The 12187-nt window shown below is 40.1% G+C and overlaps 2 protein-coding genes across 2 annotated transcripts in view; one reads left to right on the top strand and one right to left on the bottom strand.

Moving 5' to 3' along the window:
• Positions 1-2220: 2220 nt before the first annotated feature.
• Positions 2221-4231, top strand: LOC124326540 (mpv17-like protein 2). Its single transcript, XM_046785441.1, has 5 exons — positions 2221-2391; positions 2529-2633; positions 2721-2959; positions 3896-4024; positions 4104-4231. The coding sequence occupies exons 1-5, from the start codon at positions 2319-2321 to the stop codon at positions 4158-4160; spliced, it is 603 nt and encodes a 200-aa protein (XP_046641397.1). The 5' UTR covers positions 2221-2318; the 3' UTR covers positions 4161-4231.
• Positions 4232-4570: 339 nt separating this feature from the next.
• LOC124326052 (discoidin domain-containing receptor 2-like) overlaps positions 4571-12187 on the bottom strand; it is a 33399-nt gene continuing 25782 nt past the window's right edge. Inside the window, exons 7-16 of the mRNA XM_046784649.1 lie at positions 11943-12127; positions 11703-11830; positions 11141-11507; positions 9390-9878; positions 8868-9169; positions 6354-6583; positions 6022-6258; positions 5863-5955; positions 5648-5792; positions 4571-5562 (exon numbers count right to left, since the gene is read on the bottom strand). Coding sequence (XP_046640605.1) covers positions 5251-5562; positions 5648-5792; positions 5863-5955; positions 6022-6258; positions 6354-6583; positions 8868-9169; positions 9390-9878; positions 11141-11507; positions 11703-11830; positions 11943-12127 — 2488 coding nt within the window. The 3' untranslated portion in view covers positions 4571-5250. The remainder of the gene's footprint in view (positions 5563-5647; positions 5793-5862; positions 5956-6021; positions 6259-6353; positions 6584-8867; positions 9170-9389; positions 9879-11140; positions 11508-11702; positions 11831-11942; positions 12128-12187) is intronic.

Raw genomic sequence — 12187 nt, 5'->3', positions numbered from 1 at the left:
AACCGTTGTTATTCTCACTCATTTTTATCTTTCACTTATACTTACGTAGGTTAGGCCTATAGGTTTATATTTATACATAGATTATTAGTTGCAGTTTTGTTTGTTTCATTACGCGGTTATAAATAAATTAAAATGGATTTTTTTGTAATCAACAACAGATTACAGTATAATATTAACCAAAAGCAAACGATTGTAGGTGTGAAATCATTCTTTATAACTAAATTTAAAAAAAATCACTATAGTAGTGGAAAACATCGAACCGAAACCTAAACATGCTCACTAAGCTAACTTGAGATAGTGCTATCTGTAGTTCTATTACGAAATAGCTGTTACCCTCTCGATTTATCTAACCATGTCGCATTTTTATAACAAAAACTTTCCTTTTCGCTAGTGATTGAATTTAGAGATTTCCGTTTAATTACTAACTTCTATTAATGAGCAATTACTGGCACATGTATATCCGTTACGCTCTTGATTTTTTAATAATTACAACGGACATCAATATTTTCATCTCCTTACATATTTGCACCAACTAAGCTGCGTCTAGTCAAAATCTTCGAATAAGGATGTAAATATAGATCGTGCATACAGTATATACGCAGTGATACGCAGTTATAAACTGAACTTTGTCCTTAGATCGGAGACTTGGCGCGCTAATGTAGCGCGACGAGATAGTCTGATAGGACTGATATTTGATTTAAACCGTTGCCATAGTCGAATAACAAGATTTGCTTCTTGTCAATTATAAACGCAGTGACGCTATCGACTTTGAACACGAACTATGTTGGTATTCCCAAATAATTGAGACGCAATAAATTTTCTATAAGGTCTTGATACTCAGGTGTTGGTCTATATAGAACCCTATTTATATTTGTTTTGTATTATTGACAAAACACATTTCTACCGTGAGGGCAAAAACTATACTGTAATAAAATATTCGTTTAATTAATAATTCGTCCCGAAAATTGTATATACGATAAATATGTTGTTGTTTCTGTTTCTGAATAGTAAACATTTGTTGTGTTCCAGCAAACCAATTTGGGTATAGAATATTTGTGGCATTTCATCAACATATAGTATATCAACTGTATTGGTTCTAATTTGCAACAAGGGGACGTTCACATACTACGTAGTAGAGCTAGGGGAGGGAGGGGGTCAGCCTAATCACTTCAAAGTACTACGTGGGGAGGGGAGGGGGGAGTCCGACGGATTGATACGTAGTAAATAAAAAAATTCAATCTGACATAAAAAGAATTAAAAAATACATTAATTTAGAAAAAAAAGGAAATTTGGTGACAATTTCGTATAATTTGGCAATGCATTGCTGCTCTTGTTTAAACTTTTTTTTTCTGTGGTTTTTTCCATTAAGGAAAAAGGAACTGAGTTTAAGCAGTAAGCACCCCATCCCCTCAGAAAAAAATTATTTAGAGAATTTTATTTAAATTATGGGGGAGGGGGGTTTAGTACTTCAATCTAATACAGGGGGGAGGGAGGGGGTCGAAATCAAAAAACTCTACTACGTAGTATGTGAACCGTGCCCCAAGTTGGAAAACAATTTGATATCGATTATCGATTATAAATTTTATCATCAAAAATATAATCAAACAACAAATAAAAGCGATACTTTCAAGTTTCAATCGTTTCAAAACAACACGTTTGAAACGATATATGCGGAAGGGAAACAAAATCATCAACAGCGAAGAAAAAAATTAGAAAAATATTGATATTAGGTTATATACCGGTACGTGCAATAGCAAATTCAATTATACGCATTAACGCATATCACTTGGCATATTAATTCGTATCATTTAAAAAAGTCGATCTTTGTATCGCTGTACACGGACCTTGTCGAAACATTTTAGAAATGGATCGTTATCGTTTTATTCGGTTATTAATTCCATTTATTAATTCCAATTAATGAACATTTAAACGTAAAAACTTTTTCAAATATTTACTGGATTACTGTTCCGTACAAGTGCATTTTTAGCTCGTAAAGTATATATTGGACTCAAGTAGACTCGCACCGATATGAAAAATGGCGTGATTAAATATGCTTTTGAAACAACAGTGATTATTTGATCTCGTCAGTGGACTTATTTTTTTGGTGGTACGATAAAAAAATGCTCTTATCAGTCAACAAATAAAACGTCCACAGATTGCGTGTCAGACCAGGCGGAATACCAAACGCCAGACGCGGATATATAAAGAGCGATCGATTGCTCAGTCCCACGCACAACATTTTCAGCTAAGCAATAAGGTATACCCTTCCTTCTTAAAAAACCCTCGACGCGTGATGAACAAAGTCACCAAACCGACAAATGGCCGTTATATCAAAACTGAAAGGGATTTTATTTGGTCGTTATCTATGGGTAACCAACACTCTAAGCGGTGGTAAGATCTGAAAACAACATTTTAATCTAATAATACATTTTTTCGGCTACACTAAGTACAATGCGAATGGCATCACAGAGATGTTAGGAAAAAAAGCGAGTCTTTGTAATTGATGTCGAATTATTTTTGTTATTCAGGTCTACTTTTATCGGCCGGAGATCTTATTCAACAGACTATTGAACACTCAAAGAAAGGTGGTCACAAGAAAACAAATGCAGAGCCATATGACTGGAAACGATCAGGTGACACGATAGTCAGCTATGAGGAATGTCTATGTGAAATCTTTGTAACTAACCCAAATTTATCTTTATGTGTGTAAAACGAATCAGGTCGGATGATGGCCATCGGCTTAACTTTGGGCCTTCCTCATCACTTCTGGTACAAGTTTCTGGATCGCGTGATCCCAGGGGCGGCGCTCCTTAGTGTCGGCAAAAAGATCCTGCTCGACCAGACAATCTTTTCTCCATTTAACAATGTCTCCTTTTTCATGGGAGCTGGTCTCCTGGAAGGAAACACGGTTAGGCAATCGTGGGATGAGTTAAGAGCCAAATTCGTAATGGTTTATAAGGTATTTCACATTTTATGCTTAACAAAGTGGATATAGAACATAACTTTTATCACGATCGGAATTCTCTTGATCCTCAAATGTTATTGCACATAGCTATAATCAAGCAAAGGTGTAGAAATTCTACCATATAAATTAAGAAAAATCCATGAAGAGAATCAATACATTAGGTTGCCATCGTTTTGGGGATGTTGACCTATAGCTACAGTGCTATTGTGCAATAAGGCTTTTGTTTGTCGTAACATTAAGGATCGATAACTGTATCAATAGTTGATAGTCAGACGGATGACGTTTGTCTTTTTTTTTTATCTATTAGCCAACTCAAAAAAATGTTGTGGTTGCCATCCATTTAATGCTCATTCTTTTCTTAAAAATGACTGATCAACAGGCCATCCGAAGTTTAAATGCCATTAATCTTAAGCATGTGAATTGTGAAACAGCAAAACCGAGCAAAACTATGATCGCATTTTTATTCTAACAGGACGAAAGTAATTCTGCAGAATTCATTTTGAGTTTAAATTTTAAACACGCTGAAATTTAGAAATTTTTTTTTGCTTCATTATTTAAAAGCACGTTGAAATTTATTTGTTACCTTCAAAAGGGAAGTTTAGATTCCGACTTGAACCTGTTCTCAAAAGAACATGTCTCAACATTCAGAGGTATATCTAAAATATTCAAAAATTTTTAACGAGAGTTGCAAAACTTATTCAACAGCTCTACAGAAACGAAAACGAGGAAAATTTCGGAAAATTTCCGACTTTCTGTATTTGTTTCATATTCTTTCATTTAATATTTCACAATCACTCACTTCCACCACTATCACGCATTAATATATCTTTTATTCCATCATCAGTTCCAGTTGACATTGCGATCCCCCTTAATTCGTCACATTCCCAGAATTTTTTTTTTATCTAACGAAAAATTTGTCTTTTAATTCAGACCGACTGTTCGGTATGGCCACCTGCGCAATTCATCAATTTTTTTTACGTGTCGCCTGTCTATCGGGTGATGTACGTTAACGTTGTGACTGTGGGTTGGAACGTCTTCCTTTCCTACGCCAAATACTTCGTGAGTTATTAAAGCCTATGAGACATGATGCATATGATTCTTTGAGATATCAATAATAATTACCTTCATTAATTTTCAGGATAAAGCTAACATCCGGATTGAAAAAGAACTTCCAGTTCCAGCGCTAGTGCTTTAGTGTTATAATACATTTTTCTTTATTTGTATTTTTTTTTCAGATCACATTGAAACACGGCACTTCATACTTCATAGTCTTTCATATCTCTTGCAACACTTAAAATTACGAAAAATTGCGAAATTCGTTATTATATAAATTGGGATGATATTTATAGTTCACAATATTCGGAAAATTATTTAGTTTTTCTTTGTTTAATAAAATATTTTTACTGGAAAATGACAGAATAATATTTCTAATCAACTCATTGTCGACGATTATCGCCCAGTAACATGAGTAACATGGGTATTCTGTTCCCAAAGACTGTTACCAGAGGGTCATTCCATATGACAAGTCGAATTTTTCCGTCGCAAAAAAAAAAAACAGATTTCCACCATTTTTTTTACTGTGGATAAACCAAAGGTTTACTGTGTATAAACCATAAATTAATGTAGGCTATAACCCTACGTAAGTAAGTGAAAGATAAAAGTGAGTGATAATAACAACGGTAAGATTTTACAGAGCGATTTATGGCCAATGTATTAACACTACATTCATAAAGCGGCCAGCAATAATGGTTATTTATACAAAAGAATTTCGACGGACAGAGTGAAATAATACAATATTAAGTGAATGTGAGAAGTTATTTGATCACCATTTACACGTTAACTTGATTACTTCTCAATTGAATACCAGCAGTGTATACTATATCCAAAGAATCCAACGAACCAGATTTACCCCATCGTTTCAGACTATAATAAGACACATTTTAAGTAATCATTGAACAAAAGAAAATTGAAGCGCCGAATATTGACTAGCTTATCCGAACAATATTAATGAAATAGCTAATAACTAACAGCAAAAGGTTTTGTACACGATAGATATTAGAATATATGTATAATACATAAATATGTCAATGGTCGATTCAAAATTGGAACATATCACAGCAGAAGCAACCGTTACATTTCTCACCAAGAATTTGTGACGCTGTTGATATGCAGGAATTGAATATTTTCTTGTATACGTGTTGACGAAAACTAAAGATGATGAACTAAACGCTCGTAGTTAGAGTATAAAATACATTTTTTCATGGCTTCAGTAGCACAAGGTTTTTCTACGCAGTGGGAGAGTAGCCAAGGTTCTTGCGCTGGAGGAAAAGGTGGATTTCACGGAAGGAAGGCCGTTCGGTGGGCAGTCGCCGCCAGCATTCGCACATCAGGTCGTAGATATCGCGAGGGCAGTGCTGTGGTCTCGCCAGGGAAACGCACGGTGGGGCGCTGGCGATAGTCCCCTGCGCGAACCGTTGCAGATTTTCGACGACGACCTCGTCGCTGAGTTCTTGATAGGGACGCTGACGGGCAAGAACGAGGATCTCCCACAGGGTGACGGCAAACGACCACACGTCACTCTTGGTCGTATATTTCCCCTGGATCACACCATAATTTCCAGACGTTAGGATTGAAACCACATAACATGTTTGTTGCGTTATTTGTTGTTGTTATTTGGTATACCTGTATGACGGATTCCCATGCCATCCAGCGGACTGGTAAGCCGAGTGCTTGATCCTCGGAGCGATAATAATCCAATCCATATATGTCACTGTCGGTCCCAAAATCGCAGATTTTGATCTGAAGCCCTTTGCCTACCAGGCAGTTCCTGTTTGTTTTGTTATTGAAAACATTAGGTTATAATTTGCAGCATTTTTATAACATTCGAATGAAATTACCTGGCGGCCAAATCGCGATGAACGAAATTTAGCGACTCGAGGTAGCGCATTCCAGATGCAATTTGACTGGCAATAAATATCAGACTTCCCATCCTATTGGGAAAAAAATTTGTAAATTAAGTGGGAAATGAATTTTAACTCCAATGCGATTGTTCGTACGTTAATGTTTCGTCCGGAGTAGAAAACGTTTTCGAAATGTTGTTGCGACTATCGGACAAATTGATTTGGTGATCCGGGCGGAATCGGTGCAGCTTCAAGAATTGGTTCAAATCGCCGTAGTCCAAATACTCAAGGACGACACAGAATGGCTCTTCCGTCGTGCAGACGGCCAGAACACGCGATAAATGAGGATCGTCCAAGGCGGCCAGTAGCCTCACTTCCTGGTAGAATCCCGACCTGATTATTTGTGCGAGAGAAGGGAAAAAGTAGAAATGATTGGTTAAACGACGATGTGAGAACGAATTGATCAAACGGAAACAGATAAGATTTACTTGTCTTTTTCCGACGTATTGGGAAGATATTTAGCGGCCACCAGTCGCCGTGAAGTGTAGACGGCACTTCCGTAGTCGGGGATGTGCTCGGCTTCGGCTTTGTACACCGTGCCGAACGCCCCATTGGCGATCCGCTGGACCAGATGCAGTTTGCTGAGAGATAATTCTGGGATAATCAGTGATTCGGCTCTCGATTTCAGGGCGGATAATAATTCTGCCCGGTCCGCTGGCTGTAATAAAAAAAATAAATTATTGGATTAATTTTCGGACATATATAATTAGGTATTAGATTTGTTTCTAGAAATGGAAACAGGGAAATAATAAGCTTTATTCAAAGGGTGCGGATTCAGGAGAAATTCCAAAATTGGGATGATACACTTCCAGTTTTTTTGGCTACAATTTGCATTGAAATGAGCCATTTGTTTACTTTTCACGGAATAACACTGGGAGGTGGGCCCTGAAGGGGCTGTAAAAAGCGCAGATTTGTTTAGAGTCTAGACGGTAATGCAATTAAAAGGGAGAACTATTTCGTTACCGGCCCAGTTACTTGGTTCTCCAGTTGTTGGCAAAGTGACTTGACTTTCTTAGCTTTTGCCAATAAAAAATGTTCCAGTCAGAAAGGCAAACTAGACGTCTAACGTAACCAGAACCCAACGGTTGACCGAGACCTCTGTGGAAATAAAAATGACGCCACAGAGTCGCGGTTTCCAATCAACAACAAACCGCTGATGCAGATCGTGGTCGTTCGTAACGACACCCAAACGGATAAAATAAAAACTGGGGAAATTAAAGGCACATCAGAATGGCTGGTTTAGTGAGGCAAAAATGAAGCCACATTTGTAAAACTAGCGGAACGATATTAAAATTTCATTGGAAAAACAAACAACCCCAAGAAAGAGAATTGAGGCGAAGAGGTGTCGAAGAAAAGGACTTTTGAGGGCGCCATCGTCAACCGTGCGTTATGAAACTAGAGCACGTCACTCACGATTGGTTCTTCCGGTAAAGAGTGATTCGGTGCACATTACTAACATTTCTCTTTATTGATGCGGTAATTTCCGAGTCGACTGATGCCAAGTTCAAAATATACAATAACGAAGCCAATGAATCGTTAAAAAAAGTATACGCCGTCGTGAAAAACAACCGAGGCGCGATTGGATGATTTTCTTACGCGCCGCACAGCTGTGAATGCCGAGAATCTTTTAAGTTGCAAAGAGGGTGGGTCAAAAACTCAAAACCAGTTTTTCTCCTTTTCTATTTTACGGGGTTGTAAACGTCCGAGTGAGAAGAGTGTCGTTATTTCTTCTTGTCGATCAATGGCGCCGATCTTTTGACCGAAAGATTCGAAACTGTCCGCAACGACTTGGTTCTGACACTGAATGGCAAAAATCTCACCTCTCTGTCTGTTCGTTAAACTCGCATCTTCATCACTGTTGTCGCGATTTTACTCCCATTAACGACTAAATTTTTATTTCATTTTTTGAAGTAATGTTTACAGCTTTGGTTTCGAATTTCGTTTCTTTTGAAAATTCTTTGAATTACCTTTTAAATTTTCTTTCAACTTAAACAAAAGTGTGGCCACTTTGTTCATTGAATTCGTTAAAAGTTAGAGAGTAAGAGTTAGAAGTTAGAGGCAATCAAATGAAATCGCTAAACGAGTCAACGTTAAACCAAATAACTTAACGAGTTGTTTTTATTTCAAAAACTAAAATCCCATTCCCCATATGCCTAGTAGATCATAGACAGCAGCCGCAAACTTTGAAAAGGACATCAAAAATGTTCCCGCAACTGTCGACTTTCCTTCCCGATTGATCTGAAAACTCTTCAGTGCATGACAGACATGGAATCTCGTGGTCTTCTTGATTCAATCAACTAGCAGCTTGTAATTTTTTTTTTTTCATTTTCTACCGTATTTTTCTAGGATTTTGTAATTCAAAAATTGAATTTTAAACCACAAGTTGAGGCCTTGACGTTTTTTTCTTTTAAATTTCATTCCAAGCCCGTTGGATTCCAATTTCACGTGCATTGACGCTTTAGTTGACGCAGACCCAGCGCCAGCCCCGAGAGTCTCTCGTCAATAATCCAACACAACTGGAAAACCGTCGAAAACATTAAAAGAAACGATTCCAGTAGTGGCCACTTTTTTCTTCTTCTTAAAGTCCATTACGATAATCGATTTATTATGCTGATAATGCGGCTATGTGCCTAGAAGCAGGGAATGGAAGGTGGAGTGCTGCATCGCGTGACTTGGATGTAGACCCATCAGCAGTGGGGCTTCCGTCAATCAATATTGAGAGAGTGGGAGACTGTGGCTGTCTCTCTAAGCACAGGAAAGACATTAAACTCTCTCTATAAATCTAGACGGCTCATTCGTTCATTCTCCGGATGTGGCCCAGCAACCCCACCTTATACTATACACTCTGTATCGACTGAATCGGACGAGGATTATACCGCCGAAGAGACCCGGCCATTGGGAATGAGGGAGTCTGCAATGTTGCCCTGTTGTTTCTCTCTCACCTTTTTCAATGGGCTGGATTCGCTGATTCCGTTATAGTGCCCGATCTGCTGATTATTGTTCTTGCCGGATCCGAGGCGGACCGACGCCGAGGACGCCGAGCCGTTAGTGGTGGTCGAATGAGACGATGAGGCCAAAGTGTCGATTTCGATCGCCATCGATGGAGGGGAAGCGGTAGGCAATTTGGGCTGATGCGGATGCTGTTGTTTCTGTAAAGCTGGCTGGATCAGTAGGGGCTGATGGGCGGCGCTGCAGCTGCTAATCCCGCTAATATCCGGCACGGCGTAGTCGTACGTGTCTGAGACTATAAACCATAAATCGATCATCGGGTTATTCCAAAGTAAGATTAATGGGTCCGTAGAATAGTTTCGGACGTCGTCGGTCGGACTCACGACCAAATGGTTATACTGCTGCTGGCCCATTTATTAGAAATGCCGAGCACTCATAAAAGAGCAGCGCTTTTGATTTATGACGCAACTTTGGCTTTTCTGAGTCGCCGAGTTCTTTTGTTTTCTTGTCATTACCTGCGGATGTGTTGGTCTTTTTCATTGGACCCTCAGTTCCGGCCAGCAACAGAGTGCTGTAACTATAATAGGGCGAGAAGCGCAGGGCGTGATAAGGCTCCTGATATTCGGTTCTTGTCAAATGGGCGCTGGCCGGCGAGTGAGGCAGCAAGTACTGCGAGGCGGCGTCCGAGCGCGACAAGTCGGCGCCAATGTTCCCATACGGAAGAGAATTGTTCTTGTTGTAGATCTTTCCCCGATGATGTTGCAGCAATTGATCCTCGTGGTGTTCACCGACCGATCCGTCCAATAGCCGCGGACTGGGCTGACTGCCGACCTGGGAGGCCCAATTCGCCTTGTCCGGTAACGGACTGCCGGAGAGACTTTTGCGTTGACGACGCCGCATCATCATGAAGAGGATGGCCGCTGCCAGCAAGAAACTGACGGCCACCAGAACACCAACGATGATGGCCATGTACGTTTGATTTTCTCTGGTCGGCGGACTCGTCTCTGTCAATCGAAAACAAAAAAAAATTAGACTTTGTGAAATTTAATTGCTTTATAACAATTTATTGCATTAAAACTTTGAAAAAATCTTTTGACCCTTTAAAAGGAACATCGGTGGAGTCAAGAGCTCTGCTGGGAAATTTTGTTCAAAAATTTAACAGTCCTCTGAAGAAAGAAAACAGTTTATGTTTTACGTCACCAGCAATAACAATGCGCTGACCCTGCCTGCTTCATTAGGTTTTGTTCTGGATCTTTGGACTATTTCAGATCTTACATGCGTTTTCCGTTTTTTCTTTTTTGTTATTCCTTTAACGACCCATTCAAAACTGTTTCTCATTTTTCCCCTTTCCTTATTATATTGGCAATAATATTCGAAAAGAGACCCGGCCGAGTTATTGCTTGTGAAAAACCCACAAAACAAAACAAAGAAAAACCAAAAGTTGACGGTGGTGGTGGTGGTCGGACGGAGAAAATATGCCTCTTTGAACTTTCATGAACTTCATCGTCGTCTTCGAGTTCCGTCTGTTTTTCGTGAAAACTTGGCTGACATAAAAGAGAGAAAGAAACCCTTTGCTATACCGTAGTTTGCGCTTGCACGCATATTTATGTTGAAATTCTTTTTTTCTTTACTGCTCCCGCAAGGTTTTTACCGAGTCGGGAATGTCATGAACACAGAGATGATTTAATAGCAGCGCCAAGAAAGAGATGGGGACCCAGATGTGAACTCATCGGGGATGGATTCTTTTGCCTTGGCGAGAATGAGAAAGAAAGTCTAAGCGGCCGGATGTCGCCTTCCCGAAAAATGAATGTTCCGCTCTCTGACGTAGAGGCTCGTATTCATATGCGAGGGAAACTTTTCCAACGGTTATGGTTCTTTAAATGACTAGGAGGGAGTGAGGGAGTGGAGGAGGGTTGTTTCGTTACCGTTCACGCGCTCTGTGTTTACCAATTTCAAACTAAGAAAGAAAAAATGGGGAAAAGGAGCTAAGCTTGGCACGAGAGGGTAGAAAATGGATCGTTTACTTTCGTTCAATATTCATGGATTTCTTCTGTCTACTTTGTTGTGAACACATCAATCGCCAGAATATGGACATCAGTAATATCTTTTTGTCAATAATTTTTCCCGTTACGATGGCGGAATATTAAAAAATAATTTCTCAATTGTAAGCTAATTCATTTAATTCAAATATCGTGAAATCAACGCTAAATGCCGTAAAACCAGACCACGCCTTGTTTGATGTTTACTCATAAAATATTTTCGTTACCGTTGGTTTGATCAGATGATCCGGCGTTGATCCCGACATCGTGACCGGTTGGTGGGAGTGGCAAATTTGACACGGGCGGATTGGGAGCGGCGGCTGGCGGAGTGACGGGACTGCCGTCCACTTCAGTCGTGTAATTCCTGGCGGCAATTTCGGAGCGGAACGACACCTCACTGATGAGAATCCAACGAGCCGGAGGAGCCGCAAAGGACAAGCGCAATTTCACGTAGCGACCGACTCGGTGGTGCAACTTGACGCTGATGTTGCGTGAATTCTCGAATATGCGATCCTCGGGAGGGCGGTAGATGATTGGCTCACCAGGGTAGACTTGTCCCCCAACGCTGAAATGCACTTGCATCTCGGAAAAGATCTAATAACATTTAAATGAGTGGATTATAGTTTCCAGTTGGGTTCAAGTGTCGTGATTCATTTTGATGGCCGTTTCTATAATGGTGACTGATTTGACATTGATTTGAAACTGATACGGCCAGAAATGGTGTTGAAAGTGTCCCGTTATTTATTTGGCTGATACGAAAAGACCAACCGAAAAACAAAAAATTATTACCTGAACGTCTTTGGTAAACTGATTATTGGCGAAGATACTGAGCGACGTAAAGTCGCGGACCGTGTCGAACTCGAAGACGATCTCAACGGGCTGTCCGTTGCGCGAGTCATTACGCCATCCAACCCAACCTATACAACGGCCGAATCATAAAAGTTAAAACGACGACAGCGAAGAGTCAAAGATGACGGGGACGACGGGGACGACGGGGAAAGTAAACTGGTACTTTGCGCTTATCTTTACCTCGATCTTGGTCGTAGTAGCTGGCTTTGAAGTTATCGGGACCGAGTTTGCCGTCAGTCAGTTGACCGAGTCCTTGGCGCAATAAAGAGCCGTCCCAGATGCCGTCGTAAGAAGCGTCGTAGAATTGCCAGCCGGCTCCTCGCTGGTCTCCCTGCGGCATCAAATAGCTGGCAATTCCCTCAGACCTTCATTGGGGAAAACGACAACAAAATGAAACATTAAACGCCATGAATATACAAACGAGA

This window comes from Daphnia pulicaria, chromosome 2, assembly GCF_021234035.1.
Source record: "Daphnia pulicaria isolate SC F1-1A chromosome 2, SC_F0-13Bv2, whole genome shotgun sequence".
Taxonomy (NCBI): domain Eukaryota; kingdom Metazoa; phylum Arthropoda; class Branchiopoda; order Diplostraca; family Daphniidae; genus Daphnia; species Daphnia pulicaria.
The sequence above is the reverse complement of the archived record's forward strand: the minus strand, read 5'-3'. Positions and strand labels throughout refer to the sequence as shown.

Coding starts and splice junctions, on each gene's coding strand:
- LOC124326540 (XM_046785441.1), top strand. CDS start 2,319: ATGGCCGTTATATCAAAACTGAAAGGGATTTTATTTGGTCGTTATCTA. Junction 2,634..2,720: donor ATATGACTGGAAACGATCAG/GTGACACGATAG, acceptor AAAACGAATCAG/GTCGGATGATGGCCATCGGC. Junction 4,025..4,103: donor TTTCCTACGCCAAATACTTC/GTGAGTTATTAA, acceptor ATTAATTTTCAG/GATAAAGCTAACATCCGGAT.